The sequence below is a fragment of the Schistocerca nitens genome, chromosome 11 (assembly GCF_023898315.1).
Source record: "Schistocerca nitens isolate TAMUIC-IGC-003100 chromosome 11, iqSchNite1.1, whole genome shotgun sequence".
Lineage (NCBI taxonomy): Eukaryota > Metazoa > Arthropoda > Insecta > Orthoptera > Acrididae > Schistocerca > Schistocerca nitens.
This window is the reverse complement of record NC_064624.1, coordinates 71834106-71860684: the sequence shown is the minus strand read 5'-3', so window position 1 is coordinate 71860684 and position 26579 is coordinate 71834106. Positions and strand designations below refer to the sequence as shown.

Below are 26579 nucleotides of genomic sequence, written 5' to 3'. Positions count from 1 at the left end.
GACTGGGACCCGAACCTGGATTTCCCACTTTATGCGAGCAGTGGCCTTAACAACTTCCAGGATCCAGGTTAGAGTGTCAGTATGGAAGAAATTTTACTATTTTGCCAACATATAGGGAAAAACACCTAATGCTTCCTCCAGAAATATTGCGGGTATTGAAAGTGCTATTCATCTGCTGTTTTCATACAGTGGATTGGTAGTCTGGAGCTCGTATTGTTAGCCAATCCATAGATTGTACTAATACTGAGGAAGTGTATTTGTTGTGCCCAGATACACTTTTCTAAATAGACCAACTCCTATTGATATTAACAAACGAAAAGTAGCATAGATGAGAATGTCAGTGGTGTTTGTTGCAGGATCCAAGTACGAGTCGTTTACGAGATACCGTATTTGAAATGTTCGACATCGGCACTTGCCACTTGTTTGTGGCATTGAACCTGCTTAGTTGCGAAGTACAATGTCTTTATGTTTGCTTACTTCGAGCATGCGTGTTCCTTGAGAGCATTTAGACAAGCTATTCAGTTAGTGTGTGACAATCGCCGGCCGAAGTGGCCGTGCGGTTAAAGGCGCTGCAGTCTGGAACCGCAAGACCGCTACGGTCGCAGGTTCGAATCCTGCCTCGGGAATGGATGTTTGTGATGTCCTTAGGTTAGTTAGGTTTAACTAGTTCTAAGTTCTAGGGGACTAATGACCTCAGCAGTTGAGTCCCATAGGGCTCAGAGCCATTTGAACCATTTTTGTGTGACAATCTAATGCAGACAACGCCGGTATTTGTGTGACATACATTATGTGACCAAAGGTATCTGGACACCCCCAGAAACATTCATTTTTCATATTAGGTGCATTGTGCTGATACCTACTGCGAGGTACTCCATATTGGCGCCTTCAGTGGACATTACACACCATGATACAGCAGAATGGGGTACTCCACGGAACTGACGGACTTCGAATGTCGTCAGGTGATTGATGTCTCACTTGTCATACGTCTGTACGCAAGATTTCCACACTCCTAAACATGCGTAGGTCCGATGTGATAGCGAAGTGGAAACGTGAAGGGACACCACAGAAGCGCACAGGCCGACTTCGTCTGTCGAATGACAGAGACTGCCGACAGTTGAAGAGGGTCGTAATCTGTAATAGGCACACATCTATCCAGAACATCACACGGGAAATCGAAACTGCATCGGTATCCACTACAAGTACAATGACATTTAGACGGGAGGTGACAAAACCAGGATTTCATGGTCGAGCGGCGGCACACATCACAGTGGTAAGAAGCGTAAGCATTGGACGATTGAACAGTGGAAAAACCATGTGTGGTGTGACTAATCATGGTACACAATGTGCCAATCGGATGGAAAGGTGTGGGTATGGCGAATGCCCTGTGAATGCTCTCTGCCAGCATGTGTAGTGGCAAGAGTAAAATTCGGAGGCGGTGGTTTTATGATATGGCCGTATTTGTCATGGAAGGTGCTTGCACCTCTTGTTGTTTTGCGTGGCACTACCACAGCACAGCCCTACATTCATGTTTTAAGCGCCTTCTTGTTTCCAACTGTACAAGAGCAGTTCGGGGATGGCGATTACATCTTTCAACATGAAAGAGCATCTTTTCATAATGCATGGGCTGTGGCCGAGTGGTTGCATGACAGTAACGTCTTTGTGAAGGACTGGCCCGCGCAGAGTCCTGACCTGAACGCTACAGAACACATCTGGGATACATTGGAACGCCAGCTTCGTGCCAGGTCTCACTGACCAACATCGATACCTCTCTTCAGTGCGACACTCCTTGTAGAATGAGCTGCCATTCCCCAACAAATCATCCAGCACCTGATTGAACTTGTGGCTGCGAGAGTGGAAGCTGAGGTCAAGGCTAAGGGTGGACCAGCTTCACACTGAATTCCAGCATTACCGATGGAGGGCTTCATTGAATTTCTAAGTCATATTCAGCCAGGTGTCTGGATACATTTGATCACATAGTGTATACAAGAAAATGAGTATCAGTAGTAGTGTATTTTACTGCGCATCCACATCTAATTAAACTTTGTGGTGGACATTAAAGGCTTGTCAGTACGCACACTTAGAGATGTGTAATATAGTTGAGCAGCTTGTCTCATGCTTACCTGGTGTCTGTCGGTGTCTCTGCAATCAGGTGAGTCAACTCCACAACAGTTTGTGGGTCGTTGACTACAGCCTCAGCCCAGCCCTGCGTCGCCATCACACGGAGCATGTGGGCCTTTATGAAGGCGACGGCGGCCTGCTTCAGCCTGTTGGCAGAATGCCTAATCGCGATAACACCTGCAGCTGCCGCAGTCTCGACAGACAGCTGGGCGACCACCTGTTGCTCACAGTGCGCTTTCAGTACCGACAGGTCGTATACGTCGGCGGCGACCAGCAGCTGTGGGGCCATGCTGGGCAGCTGGGGCACCTGCAGGGTGTACAGGTATGCCAGCACCTGGCGCAGCACAGGACCCTCTGTGTCTGAGAGTATGAGCTCGCTGCTGCTGCCCTCTACAGTGACGCGACGGAACATGTCTGCAAACACGGGACTCCTGGCGGCCAAGACAGCCCTGTGAGCCACAAGCCGCGTGTCCCCGGCCAGCAGAGTCACCACAGCGCCGTCCCCGGCGTCCAGCAGGGCACCCAGATCCACGGCCGTGGCCTCCTCAGCCTCCTGAACTCGTCCCACTGTGAGGGACTCTGGAACACAGTTTCCCAAGGGAAAGGTGGGAGTGGCTGCCAGTGCAGAGTTAATCATTTATCAATTTAAAGGCATTTATAAAGCTGCCATCAGTATAAAATTCACACACAACATAGATTAAAGTGTGTAGATGAAGGAAATAATACTTTTGAAAATATATTACCTCTTAAAACTTCCCTATTTGCTTGTAAAAAATGCTACGGAAGGAATAGATGCCGCCTATGATTTGTCTCTTTGTACAATTACTTGCTCAAAGTATCAAAATGGAGATCTAGCACAAAACTGAGAGATTATTTTATTCAACACGCAGTCCCAATTTCTGCACTTATTTAAGAAAACATTGATATTTTATGTCTGAAATCTGTATCCCTCTGCCCTTAACCGCTAGCCCAGCATGTTTGTCTCCATGAACTGATACAGGGGATCAACTAACTGCTGTCACAGTCTGGAATGACTTTCTAGAAACATGATATAGAGGTGGCAGGCATAGCTTGATGGCAACATCTCACATATTCCAACATGACAACACCCAATATTTTGTAGGGTAGTGGCATAACGGCCCCATCGCCCCCACCCCCTCCCCCAGTGGATAAAATTAAATTTTATATGGTTTACAAACAATTGCATCCAACTGTGTTTCGCTCACAATACTAAATTATATCTAAAAGATCTTGTTTACCATTACTATTTCACAACAATGTAATAGTTATTATGTAAGTTAACATTAGTTAATTTTTATTTTTAAAAATATAGAAGTAATGAATGATACAATGTGGTGCATGCTACAGCTTGTCAAACGAATATATGAACTTCATCTTCCATACATAATCCTCCTGCTGCACACAATAGTTTTCACTTTGTACCATGATGGAGAAATCGAGACATATAGATCACATATATTTCAATATCTCATAAAAATTTGTAGCAAATGACCAGAAATTTCGTCATCACTCACTTCATTATAATAAATAAAAAAATATTAAACTTCAGCTCAACACTTACTATGTAGTGGCTACTATTGTAGTGTAAGATGTGTACAGTACTTAATTTTTATTATTATTTGTGGCACCTAGTCAGACACAAAGCGTTGGCAAGTTAAAATCTTTCGATTTCTGACACTGCAGAAGTAAGGAGTCCAGCAATCAAGTGATTCAGAAACAGTAAGTAGAGTGCACGAATTTTCACTCTATTGATTTTAAGTAAAGGTGCAGGGTGAGGGTGACACAAGTGTCAATAGAGAGAGAAGTGGTGTAGAGGAAACAAGTTTTGTAACAACTGCATAACTTCACTGCAGACAGTTAGTTAACTTCCATTTTTGAGTAGTCTTAGACGCAATGAGAAAGGCTACATCATTACAAATAAGAAGTACCAATTGTATAATTGACACATTAGTCTGAGGTTTAATAAAACGTCTGCAAAAGCTAAGTATCATTTATCTTTCATCACTTTCAAAATAAAAATGTTCGAAGGCAATATTCTTCTTAGTGGAGTTTAGTTAATTGCTAAAGATGATGACTTAGTGTGTGTGTTTGGGTGGGTAGGGGGGTGGGGTGGGGGAGGTGTAGCTCTAGCTAGTGTCTTTTTGCACTCTGGGATAATGGTCTCAGAAAGGTCGGGAGCCATTACTGTAGGGGGATATGTCAGGGCCAGTCATAGAGAATATGCCATATTTTCAACACACATTTTTTCCATCATTTGATAATTGATGACACCCTACCAAATTGTTGCAGATGGTACTGATAACTGACCTTAGTTGGTGTAAGTTCTTCATTACAAGCTGTTATTAGCGCTGAAAATAGTCACAGTTCCAGTTACTACGTTAGATGATCAGGTTGATCCTTTAATTGACATTTTAAATTACTACTATTTATTGCACTTATTTTCTATCAGCTAGCTCTGAAAATCCGAGAAACAAGAAAGCCCTGGGAAAGACAACATTCTAGCTGAATTTGTCGAACGTGGAAGAATTGGAATTAGAAATCTGTTAAATACTCCCTATCGTAACATATAGAAACGGGGGAATTTGCCCTCATATTCTAGAAAAACATTATACGATATTTGTCCTTAAAGGAGGAATGTCTTAAAATACGAAAATTACCGAAGTCTTAGCTTAGTTGTGAATGCCTTATCAAATAAAGGCTTCCACTGTCTTCGAACAGTTGACACACGATTATCAGAAAGTCAGTTTGGATTCGGAAAGAAACGAAGAATCAAAGAAGGAGTAATATCATTAAACTTAATTTGAAATTGTAAATACATAGCTTTGGTAGGTATACAGGAAACGTCTCATGATGTAAAATGGCCCAATAAAGTTTGAGATACAGGAGAGAGTAGGAATATGCGTAGAGAGTGATATGTTATGTGGAAGCTGTATAATAAAAGAGAAGACTTCCATTGGAGTGCACTCTACACAGGTTCTGCGCATGTTTACAAATGAGTCCGGTAGGGTGGTGTACTATAAACAATTATCTTTAATCTATTCAACGAACAGGTACTTAGGAAGGCGGAGAAGTGTTACATGTAGTAATACAGGAGAATAGAGCAGGTATGGATGGCATAGCTGTTTTATCTGAAAGTGAATACAATCTAGGCCCATGCTAGTGGCCTCTGTGTGCATCAGAACCAGAATGGTCCCAAAAATGCACCTCCATGGTGAATTTGGATAATCCATGAGTGGACATTGCACACCACACAGTCTCCCATTGAGGGTGAAGTGACATCTCGATCGCCAAATACTGACTCTCAGCCCCCAACCGTGCCAATTTCACTTACTAACGAATCCATTCAAATAAAAGTGGCCGACAACAACATGGGGTGTTCGATGGGCATTCTAATTCCCATCGTGTCCCGCGGCTGTGGCATTGGACTGGATGAAGAAGACCCATTGAGTTCCCTCCACGGTCGCCAGATCTAACACCTACGGACTTTTACTTGTGGGAAACTGGAGGAACTTCGCACGCTGGAGAAACTTCGCCAGGAGATTACAGCGACATGTGCAGCGATCTACACTGTAACAGTGACTGACATAGTTGCGACGAGCCGGAAGCTGTGGCCGAGCGGTTCTAGACGCTTCAGTCCGGAATCGCGCTCATGCTACAGTCGCAGGTTCGAATCCTGCCTCCGGCATGGATGTGTGGGATGTCCTTAGGTTAGTTGGGTTTAAGTAGTTCTAAGTCTAAGGGAGTAATGCCATCAGATGTTAAGTACCATAGTGCTTAGAGAATTTTAACGACCGCTCGTCATTCTGCTATGTGTATAGCCGCCGACTATAAACATTTTAACACTTAAAGTAACCCTATGTTAAGCTGAAAGTTGTACAACATATGTGATGAATTATTAGTTGTAAAATAAACACATAAGTAATAGTTTTCGTTCCTTATGGTGTGCATGCATTTTTCTGGCTGACTGTATATAAAGAAGAAGAAAAAATGTTAATTAGTTACAAAGTTCGGCGTGTTACAATTTATTCAAAATGTAAACTTCACTACATATATTCGGATTAAGGTTATGACATCTTCGATGTGCCTGCCGTCATTGGCGATGAGGTGGCGCAGATGAATAGCGAAATTCTGCGTGACCCGCTGAAGTGTCGGAAAGTCGATGCCGGCGATGACCTCCTGAATGTCTGTTTTCATCTCAGCAACAGTCTCTGGGCTATTGCTGTACACCTTGACCTTAATATAGCCCCACCGAAATAACTTGCAAATCATATTCTTGATTATTAGCACACGCGGACCGGTTGTCTTCATCTTGATCTCGGTCGCACCACTTCCTTTGAGCCGCATTTGGGCTGTTATTGCTCGTGTAGTAGGCCTTCACAAGTGGTATATGTTCAGGTACGCTGTACCGTGACGTTTTCTCGTGCACATAGCCGACAACAACAACAACAAGGCGCACGTGCATATGCAAACTCCCATCGTCCACAGCTCGTGGTCGTGCGGTAGCGTTCTCGCTTCCCGCGCCCGGGTTCCCGGGTTCGATTCCCGGCGGGGTCAGGGATTTTCTCTGCCTCGTGATGACTGGGTGTTGTGTAATGTCCTTAGGTTAGTTAGGTTTAATTAGTTCTAAGTTCTAGGGGACTGATGACCATATATGTTAAGTCCCATAGTGCTCAGAGCCATTTGAACCATTTGAACCAAACTCCCATCATCCCCCGCAGCCAACAGTGCAATTTGAACGTCATAAAGGAAACCGTTCAGAAGCTATGAAGATATCATTTCATGTAGGTCAATAATTGTCACCCTTAAACTTCCTGGCAGATTAAAATTCGGGAGGACGACGGTTCAATCCCGTCTCCGGCCATCCTGATTTAGGTTTTCCGTGATTTCCCTAAAATCGCTTCAGGCAAATGCCGGGATGGTTCCTTTGAAAGGGCACGGCCGATTTCCTTCCCCATCCTTCCCTCACCCGAGCTTGCGCTCCGTCTCTAATGACCTCGTTGTCGACGGGACGTTAAACACTAATCTCCTCCTCCTCCTCTCGAGACTCGAACTCAGGACCTCTGCCTTTCGCGGGCAACTGCTCTGTCCACTGGGCTACCCAGCCACGACTCACGTCCCGTCCTCTGGGCTTCAGTTCTGCCAGTACCTCGTCTCCTACCTTCCAAACTTCACTAGCACTCCTGCCAGGAAGTTTCATATCAGCGTACACTCCGCTGCAGAGTGAAAATTTCACTCTCGAAGTGTCACCCTGTATGAATAACTTTCCTTCCTGATTTCTATCGTAAACATGTTGTTGTTGTTGTTTTGGTCTTCAGTTCAGAGACTGGTTTGATGCTGCTCTATCCTATGTAAGCTCCTTCATCTCAAAGTACCTACGGCTTTCTACTTAATGGATTCATATCTTGGTCTCCCTCCACGCTGCTCTCCAATACTGAACTGGTGATACCTTGATGCCTCAAGAAAAGGCAGACCAAGAGGTCCCTTCTTCTAATCAATTTGTGTCACAAATTTCTCTTCTCCCCATTTCTATTCACTACCTACAGATTAGTTACGTGGTATACCCATTTAATCTTCAGCATCCTTCAGTAGCACCACATTTCGAAAGATTCTATTCTCTTCTTGTATAAACTATTTATCGTCCATGTTTCACATCCATACATAGCTACACTCCATAAAAATACTTTCAGAAACGACTTCCTGACATTTAAAACTATACTCGATGTTAACAAATTTCTCTTCTTTTGAAACGCTTTCCTTGTCATTGCCAATCTACATTTTACATCCTTTCTACATCCACCATCATCAGATAATTAGCTCCCCAAATAGCAAAAGTCATCTACTACTTTAAGTGCCTCGTTTGCTAATATAATCCCCTAAGCCTCGCCTGATTTAATTCGACTACTTCCCATTATCATCGTTTCGCTTTTGTTTATGTTCATCTTTTATCCTCCTTTGAAGACACTGTCCGTTCCATGCGACTGCTCTTCCAGGTCCTTTGCTCTCTCTGAAAGAATTCCAATGTCATTGGCAAACTTCAAAGCTTTTATTTCTTCTTCGGATTTAAATTCCTACTCTCAACTTTTCTTTTGTTTTCTTTACTGCTTGCTCAGTACATAGACTGAACGACGTTGGGGATGGGCTACAACCATGTCTCAGTCCAGTCTCCACCACTGTTTTCCTTTCATGCCCCTCGGCTGTTATAACTGCCATCTGGTTTCTGTACAAATTGTAAATAGCCACTCACTCGCTGTATTTGACCCTTGTCGCCTTCAGAATTTGAAAGAGAGTATTCCAATCAACATTGTCAGAAGCTTTCTCTAAGTCTACAAATGCTAGAAACGTAGGCTTGCCTTTCCTTAATAAACCAAATAATCGTAAACATACGCCAGTGTATTGCTCTTACGTCTTTCACCTTAGGCAAATACATTTTTTTCAGCTTTGGAAGACAATAGTCAATTATGAATGAAAAACGAGCGCAGTACTGTTATGTCGTCCATCAGTCCCTCTCGATGGGGATCCCACACCGCACAGCAATACTCCAGAATAGGACGGACAAGCCTGGTGTAAGCAGTCTCTTTAGTAAAGCTGTTGCAGCTTTTAAGCGTTCTGCCAATGAACTGCAGTGTTTGGTTTGCTCTAAGCAAAAAATTATCTATGTGATCGTTCCAATTTAGGTTATTTGTAATTGTAATCCCCAAGTATTTAGTTGGATTTACAGCCTTAATATTAAGTGTGACTTATCGCGTAATCAAAATTTCTTTGGATTTCTTTCAGCACTAATGTGAATAACTTCACTCTTTTCTTTATTCAACTTTAATTGCCACTTTTCGCACCATACAGATATCTTATCTAAATCATTTTGCTGTTCGTTTCGGTCATCTGATGACTTAACAAGACGTTAAATAACAGCATCATTTGCAAACAATCTGAGAGGGCTACTCAGATTGTCTCCTATGTCGTTAATATTGTTCAGGAACAACAGAGGGAAAAATTTGGAAATTTGTGGTAAGGTCTTATGGGACCAAACCGCTGAGGTCATCCAAGCTTACACGATATTTAATCTAACATAAAGTAACTTACGCTAAGGACGACACACAGACCCATGCCCGATGGAGGACTCGAACCTGACACATTAACACCTGACACAAATTAAAGATTAATATGATTAACTTAAATTGTATAGGCACTTAAGTATTTTGCAACCATACATAATTTTTCAGTTTATATATATATATATATATATATATATATATATATATATATACATACATATATATATATATATATATATATCTTGTATACTTCACCGTCGTAATTGTAAGTAAAAATGGACTACGCCTGTCACTATAGACTTTCATTTTGCCTCTACGCATTCACCCTTCAATACCTGATCTGCTGCCCATAGAAAAGTACACTTTCAATGGCTTGCTTGTGCCATGTGTACTTGCAAATAATAATCCATCTAAAACGTACGACCACTAACAGCCATAATTATTAGTCTGCAAATGGCGCAAGTACTGATATAATATTGTTTAGTACACTGTTCTCAGTCACCAGTAGAAATATCTGCAGTTATACCCATTACACCATGTATGTCTACATGTAGGAAGGTTAACGATCTGCACGTATAACTAATTACACACATTAAGCATTTGAATGTTATATACACTGAAGAACCAAACAAATTTCGTGTACGGCCCCGCGAGCCCGCAGAAGTGCCGCAACACGACGTGGCATGGACTCGACTAATGTCTGAAGTAGTGCCGAGGGAACTGACACTATGAATCCTGCAGGGCTGTCCGGCTGTCCCTAAATCCGTAGGAGTACGAAGGGGTGGAGATTTCTTCTGAGCAGCACGTTACAAGGGCTCTCACTTATGATCAATAATGTTCATTTCTGGGGAGTATGGTGACCTGTGGAAGTGTCTAAACTCAGAAGGGTGTTCCTGGAGCCATTCTGTAGCAATTCTGGACGTGTGGGGTGTTGTATTACCCTTCTGGAATTTCCCAAGTCTGTCGGAATGTACAATGGACACTAATGGATGCAGCTGATCAGACAGGAAGCTTATGTACGTGTCACCTGTCAAAGTCGTGTCCAGACGTATTAGGGGTCCCATATCACTCCAACAGCACAGGTGCCACACCATTACAGAACATCGACCAAGTTGAACAATCTCCTGCTGACATACAGGGTCGATGGATTCCGGAGGTTGTCTCCATACCTCCATCCACTCGATACAGTTTGAAACTAGACTCGCCCAACCAGGCAATACGTTTAGAATCATCTACAGTCCAATGTCGTTGTTGACTGGTCCAGGCGAGGCGTGAAGACTTGTGTCATCAAGGGTACGCGAGTGGGCCTTCAGCTCCGAAGTCCGTTATCGATGATTTTTCCTTGTCTGGTTTTGCAGCCTGATTCTTGTTGACGGCCCAGAATTAAAATCTATAGCAATTTGCAGAAGGGTTGAACTTCTGTTAAGTTGAACAAAATGGTGGTACGGGAAATTGTTTACTTCATCAGGACATCGGAGGTGCTGTGTCCCATCGCAACTGCGCCGACTATAACTCCACGCTGAAACCCACTTACGTCTTGATAACCTGCCATTGTAGCAGCATAACCGATCTAACAACTACCCCAGACACTTGTTGTCGTATACAAGCCTTGGCGACCGCAGCGCCGTGTTCTGCCTGTTTACATATCTCCGTATTTGAATACACAGGCCTATACCAGTTTCTTTGGCACTCCAGTGTAGATGACTCATCATAAATCTCACTGTATACACCCATACACGTTCTGTGCGTATTGCCTGTTGACTTTCCCTTTCATACATTTGTAACAACACGGAAAACATTTTCCGTGCTTATGTATGTTTGTGTACATATATCGAGACATAACTTACCAGTCTTAATCATTAAATGTTCTTGTCGTATGTCTTCCGTGAACGCACACGTACTTCTTTAAAAGCACTGTTCACAGTCAATGGTCTTCCTTTCGTAATTATTGTTGGATACACGCAGACCAATGCACTACTTTTATTTCAGCCACGTTAAGTACTTAAGGTTCGATTTGCGAGTCGTGTCGAGTACTGTGCATGCTTTCCATTGCCATTCAAACAAACGAAGTGTCTGTATGTAAGTTCTGTGTAGTGAAATACACTCCTGGAAATTGAAATAAGAACACCGTGAATTCATTGTCCCAGGAAGGGGAAACTTTATTGACACATTCCTGGGGTCAGATACATCACATGATCACACTGACAGAACCACAGGCACATAGACACAGGCAACAGAGCATGCACAATGTCGGCACTAGTACAGTGTATATCAACCTTTCGCAGCAATGCAGGCTGCTATTCTCCCATGGAGACGATCGTAGAGATGCTGGATGTAGTCCTGTGGAACGGCTTGCCATGCCATTTCCACCTGGCGCCTCAGTTGGACCAGCGTTCGTGCTGGACGTGCAGACCGCGTGAGACGACGCTTCATCCAGTCCCAAACATGCTCAATGGGGGACAGATCCGGAGATCTTGCTGGCCAGGGTAGTTGACTTACACCTTCTAGAGCACGTTGGGTGGCACAGGATACATGCGGACGTGCATTGTCCTGTTGGAGCAGCAAGTTCCCTTGCCGGTCTAGGAATGGTAGAACGATGGGTTCGATGACGGTTTGGATGTACCGTGCACTATTCAGTGTCCCCTCGACGATCACCAGTGGTGTACGGCCAGTGTAGGAGATCGCTCCCCACACCATGATGCCGGGTGTTGGCCCTGTGTGCCTCGGTCGTATGCAGTCCTGATTGTGGCGCTCACCTGCACGGCGCCAAACACGCATACGACCATCATTGGCACCAAGGCAGAAGCGACTCTCATCGCTGAAGACGACACGTCTCCATTCGTCCCTCCATTCACGCCTGTCGCGACACCACTGGAGGCGGGCTGCACGATGTTGGGGCGTGAGCGGAAGACGGCCTAACGGTGTGCAGGACCGTAGCCCAGCTTCATGGAGACGGTTGCGAATGGTCCTCGCCGATACCCCAGGAGCAACAGTGTCCCTAATTTGCTGGGAAGTGGCGGTGTGGTCCCCTACGGCACTGTGTAGGATCCTACGGTCTTGGCGTGCATCCGTGCGTCGCTGCGGTCCGGTCCCAGGTCGACGGGCATGTGCACCTTCCGCCGACCACTGGCGACAACATCGATGTACTGTGGAGACCTCACGCCCCACGTGTTGAGCAATTCGGCGGTACGTCCATCCGGCCTCCCGCATGCCCACTATACGCCCTCGCTCAAAGTCCGCCAACTGCACATACGGTTCACGTCCACGCTGTCGCGGCATGCTACCAGTGTTAAAGGCTGCGATGGAGCTCCGTATGCCACGGCAAACTGGCTGACACTGACGGCGGCGGTGCACAAATGCTGCGCAGCTAGCGCCATTCGACGGCCAACACCGCGGTTCCTGGTGTGTCCGCTGTGCCGTGCGTGTGATCAATGCTTGTACAGCCCTCTCGCAGTGTCCGGAGCAAGTGTGGTGGGTCTGACACACCGGTGTCAATGTGTTCTTTTTTCCATTTCCAGGAGTGTATTTTTTAATACACAGTATTTTTTATTTCTCCATCTGGCGCGGACACGAATAAATCAGAAGGTTTTCCAACGTGTCATCAGGCCACATGCAGAATGTGAGAAACATGTATTTGCCTAATTTAGTAATCACGCTTGCAGCGAAAGTTCCTGTGCTTTGCTGCTGGTTTCTGAAAATGTGAGTCGCAACCGGAAACAGCAAACGTTTCAACTCGAGTGGCATATCTGCTGGAATCATTGAGTTGTGAAGCAACAGTATATCTTCTCCTGCAATGTTCCCATTTAAACGTGTGGTATTAATCATATTGTCAAATTTTTTTGCCAAAAAAGTGGTACCATTGGAAAATCGTGGCGGCTTTATGATTAGAAGAAGGCTGACATCCAAGCAAATTTCCATCATTAAACCGTGCAGCGGAAGGCCTGAAGTGAATTTAGGAATGTGGCTGAATTTTTAAGAACTTCATTCTGATTCATTGCAGTATAAGTGCATAGATATACAGTCGCTTCGCCCGATACTTTGTTTTACATGTAGATGAATAAGTATGTTTAAGGATGTGTAGTTCATGAACGAATTAGTTGAAATGAACTATTCTGAGGAAGGAACTGTTTGAAGTGGCCTTTCTCTTAGTATAATGTAGTTCGTTTACTTCTGGTTTCCCCTATATATTGGTAGTTAGAATCCGCGTAACAAATTTCTCCTGCCTTGATACTGAGTACAGCCGATTCCCAGGAAGTAAATGTCCTTCGTTCTGACCTCCTAGTGGTGGACTGTACGGACTGCATCTGATTAGAAGACTGAAACCGTTCTGTCAGTTTGTAATCTCACCCCTCCTTGCTACTTCCATTTGTTGTCCACATAAGGCAAAAGATTTTATGATGATTTGAGAGGAGTGAAGATTACAGTTAACTTTCTAGATTATTTAGCATGTCATTTTTAGTTGTTTCCAGTTCTTCTTTTCTAGAAGTCTGATTCTTTGAAGATATAAATGTCACATCAGCCCCTCGCCCTTGGTTTAAATCAAATACATTGGAAGATTGTGGTTGCAGCAAGTTTTTCACATAAATATATTTTCTCATTTTGTAGTATACCAACAGAATTTTGATTTTTCGCATTAACAAAGCCGAAATTGAACTGTCCACACAAAAATACGTCCGATCACAGACATGCTTACGACTCTCTAATTCTGCAGAAGTAGCAATATTCGAAAGGGTTTACAATTTTGGTTAACAGATTAATTTTTACTAGATTTGTTTACGTAATTAATTTTGATTATTGTCTCACAAATGAAGCCAGAAATCAACATAGTAAACAGTATAGGATTCTGTAATTAATTACAGTAATTTTAAGTGTGACATAACTCGTAATTTCAAATGTTTCTAAAAAAATTATTTTAACTATACATTCAGAACTACTACTTATCGATTATAACATCTAAACTAAAATATTTCATAAAGTAATTGCATTTCATAAATTTTAGCTCGTAATATTACATACCACATATGAAATTATATGAAAGTTTTCAGAAAGGCAACTGAGATAATATTGACCTCTCCAAGATTCGGAAAATAATACTGGTATCGACAAGTACTGTTATGGAAAAGTAGTGCTAGAGGAGGATGTCCCGTTACATGTCCTCTTACTTAAGTTCAGCCTCCAGTTCCGAACTGTGCTAACTGCGTGGGATAGAGGAGAGAAGCCATTCCGTTAGTTGGCTTAGTTCACCTCAGCCTGCAGTACCTGTATCTATATATTTCCTTCTCATGTGAAGACTTAATTTTTGCGAAATACTTAATAAGAGCGAGTTTTTCCTATTTATAGATCTTGTCGAAAAATTAGATAGCAGATAATCGCTTTGGTGACAAGGAGAATAATTTCATCCTTAGTGCTTCCCACTTCCTGGGTTCCCAACTAAATGCTTTGGATGAAACTGTAAACGCTCAGCCCATTGTGTCAAAAAGACTGCATGTAAAAAGATCATAGAAATATGAAGTCTGATTTGTTTTTAAAGGTCTGAGTCATAGTTCGTCTCGCATAGCTATGACGCGCCGATGTCTACTTACGTTCTGCCCGTCGTGGAGTGCACGAGCTCGATTTCTTTGTTTACTCCCCACCGCGGCTCCGTGCACTGCTCCCTGTTACGAGCGAGCCGTGGCGCACACTGAACGCTGGGTAGCGATCAGGATCAATTTTCAATATGCACGGCTACGACCTTTTGAAATTGAGTTGTACGGGATGATCTTCGCCTGGACCCACAGGATGTAACTGGCATTCACTTTTCCATTACTGGTAATGTTGAAGGTGTCAGTATGCGCACCGAAGAATTGTGCACCGACCTTTAACAAATGGTGCCTGGTGATGACCAAATGTCTGATGATGCCAAGTCCTCTGACACTTTGTCTCATGATTGCTTAATGTCATAGTGACACAGTCGTGCCAACCCTTTTTGCGTGCATCCCAGGTGGCACAACTCTTTTGGTACCGACTCCACTTGTGCACACAGCAGACGACACAACATCTACAGTAATGAGCTTCTGGGAATATGAGGTAGAGGATGACACCGCACTACCGCCTTCTGTTACCGAATGGAGTATCCCGATGGTGGTATGGGGTAGAGCTACAACACAGTGACTGACAATGCTACAGATGCCACGGCTGGTATACCATGGAGAGCCACTGACAGAGGGCATGTAACTTTCCAGGGGACTAAATAATACTGACAGGCCATGCTCAATGTCAGTAACATTAATGTGCGCCATAAACTGACGATGTTACAAGGCTCACAGAATACAGCAGGTGCAGGCATAGCCCTCCTCCAGGAGATGTGATGTATTTCGTCAGCTCTTTCAGATACACCACTCATGTTTTCCACGCATCTGCCATTGGCAGTATCATGACGTCCTTCTCTGTGAAGGCTTGATTGCCTCACAGAAGCGGCACGGCGCTCACTCTCCATGGCATCAGAACTGTAAATATCTACACCATCTGACAACTACACACCATATCAAGCCCTCTCCACGATTCATTCAAATGTAAATGTCGTGTGACTAGCGCCTCCCGTCAGGTAGACCATTCACTGGGTGCAAGTCATTCGATTTGACGCCACTTCGCGACTTGCGGTTCAATGGGGATGAAATGATGATCATGAGGACAACAGTCCCTGAGAGGAGAAAATCTCTGACCGAGCCGGGAATCGAATCCAGGCAGTTAGGATTGGCATTCTGTCGCGCTGACCACTTAGCTACCGGGGCGGACTTTCGATTTTTTGACACGTGGGAATAAGTACATGGCAATAGGGAGGGTTTCACGCACCATAACAGCAATTCCCATCCACGTACACGGCATCTCTCAAGCCTGAATGCCAACAGCTCATGGAGGCAATGTGGAAATCCGGCAACGTAATGGCTTCCTTGAATAGTGGAAGCATCAGTGTCTATTGATCCCTGTTGCTCCAGAACTCTGACATGAAAATCTTCACTTGACTTTCTACACCACAGCTGAGAAGGGTTCCCTGCTTTATGGTCTCCCACAATCAGGCGTCTTTAGGAGGCAGTCACACCATCTGCACTGTCTTATGTCGGTACTGTAACATTACTGTGCTTATGCAGACACTGTGTGTGATGGGAGTCTTGGCCTCCCTTGATTTCAGCTGCATTCGAAAGGGTTCATCACTCTTATCTGGCAGCAGTGATGCAGAATATGGGATTCCCAGACAGCTCTGCTACGCAACATCTTGGATCCTATATGATCGTCGACTTATGCCGTTCATGCTGGTACAAGGATTGGTGTGGCAGATGCTCTTCCAAAGTCCTGTACTTTCTCGCACATGGAACCGTTACTTTGCGGCCTCCGCCAACTCCTCAGGGAGTCTGTGGGCGACCTGGTCCTTGTTCTGCGCAGCAGAAACGATGTTCAAGCAACACTGAAGTGGGTGGGGTACTAGGGAATTGCTTTAGGCAGTGTCATTAACATTTTCAAAACTCGCTCGTTGCCTATAAGACGTGGACTGCCTGCTGAATGCGCTACTCTGCTGCAGGTCCGTGACGTGATAACATGTCTTCGCATTAATTTTTACAGCCAACTTGGGGTGTTTTGTCGCCCTTAGCAATAGGTACTTATTATGCTGGATCTGGGCAGAGCTCCTTTACCATTGAATCTGAACCCTGCACATCTACAATGGACACAGTATGCAAACATTTATGTTTCATCGCAAATCCTGCACATGGCCCAGAATTTTCCCATCCTGCCGTCAAAGGATAGACACAAGTTATCCACACTGGCATGTTGTTTAAGGTGGGCTATGAGTCCCCCACCCTTGTGAAGCGCAAAGGAGGCCTCAGCTTTTGTCATCTCCAATATCAACAACTGCCCTCTTTAAATTCTTGGATGTCAAGATGTGGCAACGTATTGTGACTTGTCTGATTAGCCTATTGACCAGTCGCTGTCGTTGCCCCAATGCTGCTGACAAATCTCCCAATGTCCTTTCCCTGCTGGAGCTATTTCTTTCATGAATACAACTACATCTTGACCCCGCTTCTTCCTCCATATCTACCGATGGCCAAGATTTTGCCTCACTTGCAACCGTAAGTTCTGCTGAATGTGATTGAGGAGAAACAACCCCTTGTTGCGTGGAATGCTGTATGGATGGAAGTGCAGGCCCTTACTATTGCGTCAGATGTCCAATCCACCTGATACATGATGGTTAATGGGAAGCAGATATTGGAGTCGCTTCTATCCAGGATACACCTCGTAGCATCGCCATTCTATACCACATGTGGCCTAAAACGATGGCTGTGAAGTCCAGGCGAGTGATGTTTAGCCTATGGTCCAACAGATGTCGGCATTTATTTCACACATGACTCCTGACATCATCACAGCTTAAAAGCTTCTCTTCCCAGGCATGGACTGTTTCCTGTGGACTAAGACTCAATCAGAAGCTTGGATTAGCAGACATGCTGCCAACTACCTGTTTGGTGGTGGTCGGTATGTGGCAGTACCTTAATGACTGTCATTGTGCGGTTGTCAAGAACTCTAAGAATCTACAATATTTATCAGACATTCTCAAGGGTGCTTTCTGTAACCACCTTCACAGCTGGATCATACATGCTAGGAACAGCGACATACCTTCCTTTACTCCATTTCACGGAATCTATCCCCTGAACAGTTATTCATACACACTTGTGAATAGCTGTACGTAAGTGATTTGCTAACGCATCCCTACCACCCAGATTTTCTCGCGATGATGCAGAAGGCTATCGTCAGTCTTCATGGGGAAGTGCTGGTGCAGCGGAGATGGCTTAAAAACACAATTAAAAATGAACTTTCCCCTTTGGTAAACGTTAATGGTGTCTTATTAACTGGGGCTACACATGAAGTTGAGGACATTTTTTTCGGGAGGGGGGGGGGGGCTTCTTATTAAGTTTAGGATAAGAGTGGATATGGTATCAACTTCTTCTTTTCTTTTTATGCCTAGGTATAGTCAAGAACGTGAGAAACATGGTAAAAAAGTGGTCAATGAGGCATAGCTGACATTTTCTCCACCCAGTGAGTGGGTGTTGTGTTGACTTCAATATCATTTCGTCCCAATCGACACGTAGGCGCCGAATTGACTTCACATGAAAAGCCTTGCAACAAGTGGCTGGACTCCACACAGGTGAGGCTCCTGGCGTACCCACAAGCATCATCATCGTATTCAGTTTTGTAGGCAATGAAATTATTAAATGTTACTTTCTAATTATTGCCGCCCAGAGTGGCTCCGCGGTTTAGGCGCCATGCCACAGACTGCACAGCCCCTCCCGCCAGAGGTTCCAGTCCTCACTCGGGCATGAGTGTGTGTGTTGTTCATAGCATAAGTTAGTTTAAGTAGTGTATAAGTCTAGAGACCGATGACCTTAGTTTGGTCCCTTAGGAATTCACACACATCTGAACACAGTTTTCTAATTATTAGTTTGTGGTTTTTTATTACTGCTCTTGTTTTTTGCTCATTTCAACTGGTTAATCCAACTAATTCAGTAAGAAGAAATACCTCTAAAGGAGTAGTTAGCATCATTTTGTATATGAATGCTGTGGCTTTGCGGCAGTTCGTTGCCAATGTGATGCATTGTGTTGATTTATTGGTTGTCATTCTTTCATTCCAAATATAGAACAACTGTGTTGCATAACGTTCAGCAAATGCATCATGTAGCTGTTTCTCATTGATATTCGTCTCCAAAGTCATTTCTGCACGTATTTCTATAATACCGATAATTTGAGAAGTGCTTTCACTTCATCAGTGGCTTCTGAATGAGGTACAACTGATAGAGCTTTGTCAAGAAGCAGCAGACAAGAAGGCGAGTGCGCTACCAAAGTGCTCTTAATTTTCTCTCAACTCTGAGAGTACGATGAACTCTTTTTTGCTCTGTAGTGCATTCGTCCCTCAGAATGAGCTGCCGTGATTGGAGTTCTGTACCCATTACGGTAGTTGTGTGGGTACTGGAAGGAGATATCGCACTGATTGAACATTCGACAGTAATTTTGTTGCTGAAAGCGATGTTTGGCCACTATCGAAAAGAGTTGCTGCAGTTCCAGATGACACAGCTGCAAGGGTACTACTTTATTCCGACCATATGTTTTTCAAAATAAATGAAACGGACAACGTACTGATTTTGCCTCCTGGGGCATGTAGGATATACTATCAACGACATTGACTTGTAATTGTACGCATGGTTGTGTCATAGCCTATATGTTGTTCTGGAACCAATCCCAGAAGATTCGTTTGAACAGATGTGCCCAATTAGTCAACGTTATAGAGTGTTTCCCGCTGCTTATTGTGAACGAAAACGTTGTTTGAGGCAGATTCGGGGCAGCCATTCCCAAAAGTTTGTTAGGGACTGATAAGTATATGTCGTCCATCGAAACCATTACCTCGTTATAGAAGTAATCGAATGGTCGGATTTTGATTATTAGAATGCATGGATGTTAACCCTTAACTGGAAGCGATATTTTAACGAACGTAACTAAAATCGCGGGTCCAAATGGACCCTTGAATAAAAATTAAACACAATCCCCATTAAAAAAATGGTTCAAATGGCTCTGAGCACTATGGGACTCAACTGCTGTGGTCATAAGTCCCCTAGAACTTAGAACTACTTAAACCTAACTAACCTAAGGACAGCACACAACACCCAGCCATCACGAGGCAGAGAAAATCCCTGACCCCGCCGGGAATCGAACCCGGGAACCCGGGCGTGGGAAGCGAGAACGCTACCGCACGACCACGAGATGCGGGCAATCCCCATAAAAGATATAATTCATATGTAAATGCGTAATGATTGTATTAAAATAAATTTTATTTCAAATATAAATAAACTTTTATTCAGGAAAAATTTTATGTTGTTTTATTTGTTTAACTTTAAGTCCTATGTTTTATATTTTATAAAATGTTTTTGCATGTTACTTTGGAATGCTACATGACTGCTTACATCAAAAAACCTAGATGTACTGTGGGGTTTCTCATAACTTCCGCTTAACATAAATAACGACTCTACATGCCATCAGTCAGAAACAAAAATAATGAAAATGAAACATGGAAGTGTCCGAATGTTATCTGTATCAATACCTGAACGAAGAATGGCACTTGGCACACAACACTTCTTTTCCTGCATGCCGTTTACAGATGAATTTAAAACAAGTGTCGCATTTTTGTGATTGTTTGCTGTCAGTTTTAGGACCACATAGATAACGTTTTCCTCTTTTCCGTGATCCACATTGATTACAAGGTGAATTTTCTGGTCAATGGTCATTTTGTGGTTCATCAGCTGCCCCTAGAAAATTATCTATGCTACTCTCAAATCTACTGAACATGAAGAATCTTTCTTTCTGTGATAAAGGGCCTTATCAAATTTACTCCAATTTCTTTTCTGTAATTATTACTTTTCATACGTTTTCCACCATTTGATGCCTTCCATAATACGAATCCATTTTCACTCGCAACATTGAATGTTCTTGCAAAGACTGAATAATTGGCGAATTTCTGATGTAATGTATCAACACCACCTTTCGTTCTGTTGTAAAATTCAATTTCTCAGGTTTTCCACTACTTTCATTGACTGAATTGTCATGGTGCATTGATGAGGTCACAACTGCGCTTGGATCCTTCTTAGGGACATAAGATGCCAATGTTTTATCCTTCATGAAACCAAATAACGTAGATCCTAGTACCCCTTGTTTATTGGCTAAAAATTCTGGTGGTATTCCCCTTTTAATTTTGTTCATCGTTCCAATGAAGGTCCAACCATTTTCAATCAGTCTGTCAACGAGCTCCACGGGAGAAAACCCATTATCTGCAGTTATATTTCTATTTGTTCCAAATAAAGGTTCTGCAGGCTGCAGTACATTCTCTGTTGGAACTGAAAGTTGGCTTATTTTATTAGTAATTGCTTTGCCTGTATAGATAAAAGCATTGTGTAAACAGTGTGTTTTAGCGTCGCAAAGGGACTTAATCTTGATGCCATATTTAGCAGACTTCAAGTTCACATAAACCCTGAAAAAACATTTCCCTCTAAAAGGGCAAAGCAGTTCATCAACTGTCAAATGTCCTGAGCAGCTATTTTTTTTTTTTTTTGACAGTTCAGAATGAAATTTACAAATGTTTCTGAGTGAGAGTAGCGCGTCCATTAGTTCTTCTTCCTTCCCTAGAATTCATATATTGAAATCTCAAAGCAGATAACAGGAACGTAAATCGCTTCACTGACATCGTTATTCTGAATCGTAAACAAAAGCATTCTGCATTGTTTCGGCGACCAGTATACAAGCGGCCTAACCCGTCGGACGACTACAAACTAGGACGACCTGGAACTGCTCTACGTTGATGGCGGCGTTGCAACTTGTTCGCCGATGTTTTCTGCTACAGCGTAAAGTCAAGCGCCGGTATATCAGTCGTGAACGATAGAGAGGAGATGGCTGTGAGAATCGCACACTGGCCGACGCTTCTCCAGGATGACAACGCGAGAGCGGCGGCCCGTACGCCAAGAGGACATTAGCGCCGCGCCCGACTGGTCGCGGTGCAACTGAGTGGTAGCTTCAAGGTCAGCGACTTCTACAGCAGCTTCGAGATTAGGCACTAGTATATCAGCGACTTAGGATTGTTTATACTGAAAAAAAAATGGTTCAGATGGCTCTGAGAACTATGGGACTTAACATCCCAGGTCAGTCCCTCGACTTAGAACTACTTAAACCTAACTAACCTAAGGAGATCGCACACATCCATGACCGAGGCAGGATTCGAACCTACGACCGTAGGAGCAGCGCGGTTCCGGACTGAGGCCCCTTGAACCACTCGGCCACAGCGGCCGGCGTTTATACTGAAGATCATTGCGTATTTTTCATGTCGCCCTTTGCTTGTGACACATGTGTCTAATTGACAAACTTTTGTTATCTTTTCCTTTCGTAATAAAACTCACGAATACGATTTGTCTGAGTGTTGCCTAGCGATCCGAGACTAGGCTGGATTTAACATTTTCCCAAATTGCCAAATTCCACTACTCGCTGTTGGTGTGAGACTTGCACGTTTTCGAGGACGACAGTGAATGTGGTATATCGTAATGATTAACTACTTCAGTATCATTGTTACATAGTTTTAAAGTGATCGATTTTTCGGTATCTTCAGTCAATGGTCGACGACAAAACTGGTATCATTGCCAGGTGTAGTCTCGCCGACAGTCACCTTTTCTTACTTTTCCGGCATTTCCCGACAGGCATGCAGGGATAATCGCTGTTGCAGAAGTCATATAGTCTATAAATCATGTTTTTGTTGAAGACTTCCATTAAGTATGGGTCACTGTCGACTTCGGGTATGTGTGCTTCTGTTGATCAGTGTGAAGTTGCCTGGATTTTGTGGTCACGAAAATAGAAATGTATGCCTGTGACACTCCTCTACTTTGCCGTTCAACGGAATAGATCCAGAAGCGTGTCTCTCCAAAACCATTATGATCGGCAATGAAAATTATTCAGAACTTCTGTGTTTGGTTAATGTCAGGCGCAGAAAATATTATGACATTCAGGTGATGACCCCCCAGTGAACCTAAGTTCCTTTACTTCATCCCATGAATGTCTGCGTGTGAATATGTTAAAATAACCTGAGTGGTCATTTGTGCAAACAAATGTTCGATAGGGTTATGTCACCTGTCACTAACAGTGACAATGTTGACGGTGATGAATGTAATTTCTTCTGTTTCTCTTATCTACCTGCTCAGAGCATTGCTGGTGTTTCATTTTAGAGGGCACTAAAAGTTACAATTATCAGTTTTTACGATAACCCCACCTGTGTGAGCCTCAAATCATAATTAGGACCACAGTCTAATGAACCAAGATATAGATCGGTATGCAGTGTTCGTCTGAATCGAAAAGCGCGTAGTCGATTGCTTCCCATTCTTACTTCAAGTTGCTCGTTTGTTTCTGCGGTTCGTGATGCCTTTTTCTTCCGTGCTAGAGGTCTACATTGACCAATAGCTCTTTGTAAAGATCTGATTTGAACGGAGGAAGGGAGGAAATTGGGGCTTAAAGTCCCATCGAGATCTAGGTCATTAGAGACGGAGCACACGGTCGGAATGTTTCAATGACGGGGAACGAATACGGCAGTTCCCTTTCAAAGAAACCACTCCAGTATTTTCCAGGAGCGACTTAAGGTAATCACGAAAACCTAAATCTGTATGCTCAGACACAGATTCGAAACCTTCGTATTCCCTAATAAGGAACCAATTTGGTAACGGCTGCACCATCCGGTTAGCTTGATAGTGAAAGTATTGCTTCGCAGAAACTATTACAATTAGTTTGTAAAAAGAAGAGAAAATGGAGCCAGTTGTGTTATGACGAGTTGCAGTTTGAAGTTTATAATTAACACCACTTCACCATTTCACATACGTCATACATACGGGAATGCAAGAACTGCCGCTGAACCGTGTAACACACACAGATATGTTGAAAGGACAGCGCACCACATATTCGAAAATAAAATTTGAGTAGACTTCTATGGTAACGCCTCAATGTTGGCGCACCTGCACAGACGGATAGCGTTTTCGCCTGCCCGCCACTTGCATTCAGTTGAAAGCTGGCAACTTACGAGATGCCTCTCAGTTACATTTGCATCGTGTGTTACTGCTGCTAAAATGTTTGCTTCACTTTTATCAATAATTGCTCTTGTTTTTTCTTTTCGTGAAAAATTAATGAGATGTTGTGCAAGCAGAAAATGTTTTTTTGATTTTTAACGTATTTAGTTTTTGTGTTTCAGAATATTACATTCATTGCTAAAACATTATGAATTAGCTTAGGCTAATTTTTAGAGCTGAAAGAGAAGTATACATTTCTTTTATACACCAAAAAGCAAACTGGGTTTCCACATTTACACAGTCCTTGTGTCGCGTTTTCTTGTTTTTGTGAAATGTTTCACCGACGCAGTTGACGAAAATGTGCATTAGTCAGGTTGCATAAGGCTGAACCGCCGTTTTCGGGTATGGAACGCTACTTGGATGAATAGCCACACATGCGCACCACCTCTCCTATAATCTCGTCTCTCCAATTGCTTTTCAATTGCCATTCTATCAGATTTATGAATGCATCCGCTGCTCATTTTTAAGTTGTTTTCGAGTGATTTCAATGCTGGGTCACTGTTACATTAAAGAGCATGGCATACAGAAGCCGTATTAAATAGAAACGAGCAAAGAAGTTACATAAGACGCAAGACAAATACAGACAGTATCTGTAACAGTGATACAGGTTCGACAGAATGGTCGGTCCCCATGATAGCAACATGTGAGGGTAGTTTGTGATCGAAAAATTACCACGCGTACTGGAAGCAGCACATTTAATTCCGGATTTAAATGATGTTTGTTGACTTAGCATTTGGTGCTTGCGATATGGTACTGGCTCTGCATTTCGTCGCCTATCTGCTCGTCTGTCGAATTAACACCAACATGGCGAATAATGCGCTATGTATGAAGCAGGAAGGTGGCGATACATACAGCGAACTTTGAGAACGGAGGACTCTACCGGCAGCCACTGCGGACTTCAGCCTTATATTAACTCTGTTTCTGCCTGTCAGGCTAATGTTGATAATGTCATGCTTTAAATGAGAGCTACAGGCATGCAACAGCTTGGCCAGTAACACCAGATGGAGTTTAACAATGTTAAATATAACTGTAGTCTTCCGCAGCCATTGTCACAGCCAGTAAAATTTTTCTGGGTTTGTGACTGCATTGTAAAACCACCGATGTTTCTGTCACTGTTGCAAGTGACCTTCTGCTGTGTGTTTTGGTTTAATGTTTTGTAAGCAAAAACACCCTGAAGAAGGATATATGCAACAGTGACCGAAACGTCAGCAGTTTTATATACCTACAATGCAGTCACAAAACCAGAAAAATGTTATTGAGTTTACCATTCTTCTTATCTAAGTTCTCTACGAGGAGGAAGTATGGGCATTCATCAGATCAACTGTACCGTATGTACGGGGAGAGTCACTAACCGATGCCACCTAAACTAACTCCGGAAGTATGACAGTAGCTAAACAGTTTGTGGGATAAATGTTGCATGGGACAACGGGGGTTACAATATGACGTTGGTTTTTTGTTGCTAGATAGGGTCGTGTCAGAGATATGAAGGTCAACTTTGTTTGTTCCTTTAAATGGGATGCTATCGTTTGGTATTTGTTTTCTGATAACGACTATCGAGACGAATGCATTGATGTGTAACAGTAAGGTCTTTGAAGGTCAACGAGTGTCCAAAGGTGACTTGAACGTCCATTTACAGAAGGTGTTCCAAGTGATGACCATCGGTATCAATGCATTACTGCAATCTTCTTCTCATGGATTGATTGGTATTCCTTACCACATCACCACTTAGAGAAGCACATACTCTGACAACTCTCTCTCGTATATCGTGCAAATAGTAAATATTCGCCGAATATAATAAATCCATCTAACGTGCCTTTGACATGTAAACGCCATTCGACGGTTTCGCAATACAGCACTAATATCGTCGAATCAAGCGAATGTGTATGATGTATTCCTTCGAAGAACAAGTCGATATGCTTCTCATTTACGGGGAGTGCCAACGAAATTCAGTGAGAGCTGGAGACTTATATGCTGAAAGATATCCTCAACGGACTCACCCTATACGACGTACATTTGAATATGTGTATGATAAATTGAGAACAACTGGATATTGAACGTATCGGAAGCATATCAGGCGAAGGAAAGTTACTAACGAGGAAACGGAACTTGGTACTCTTGCCACTGTGGTTCGAGATTCTTGTGTTAGTTCACGTCAAATCACAAGGGAATCTGGCCAGGGTTTGAAGCTGCCCCAGTACAGCTCACATAATACCCAGTACAGAAAGCTGGTAAAACGCGGAATTGACAGCAGTGAGACACTGATAAAACTTTCAACCTGTATCGAAAATATACACGGAGATAGTATGGCACTTGCCGCAAGTCACAAACAAATTGTATCAACCAAAACAGAAATATAAATTGCGTGTGAGGCTTTCTGGGAAAGACACAGTATCATGGTGGGCATTCATTTGGAATCAGGTCCCTCTGTCAACTTCTAGACATACTCCAGAAGCAACCAAAAATTATGCAGAAGCCTAAAGCACTGTTATATAAGTTTCCAAGTCAGTCTCTCATTGTTGAAATAGATGTTAATTGGGCAACAATCTACTGGTTAAATGACAGTTCAGTAAGGGGTGGGGGAGACAAGACATCTGGTGAAACATTTCTAAATGAGTTGTCTGATGATTACCTAAAACAGTCTGTTTGGGAGCCCCCTCATGATGTTGCACCTGATAGTTTCAAAATGACCATACCTCTTTGAGGAAGCTCACACAGAGACTAGTAT

At 43.2% G+C, this 26579-nt stretch overlaps 1 protein-coding gene across 3 annotated transcripts in view; it reads right to left on the bottom strand.

The window, feature by feature from the left end:
- The window catches only part of LOC126213585 (uncharacterized), a 124128-nt gene that overhangs the window by 48811 nt on the left and 48738 nt on the right, over positions 1-26579 (bottom strand). For 2 of the 3 annotated variants that reach the window (XM_049941433.1, XM_049941434.1), the window contains exon 4: positions 2121-2733. In XM_049941433.1, coding sequence (XP_049797390.1) covers positions 2121-2733 — 613 coding nt within the window. The remainder of the gene's footprint in view (positions 1-2120; positions 2734-26579) is intronic. The other variant, XM_049941435.1, reaches the window with a different exon arrangement.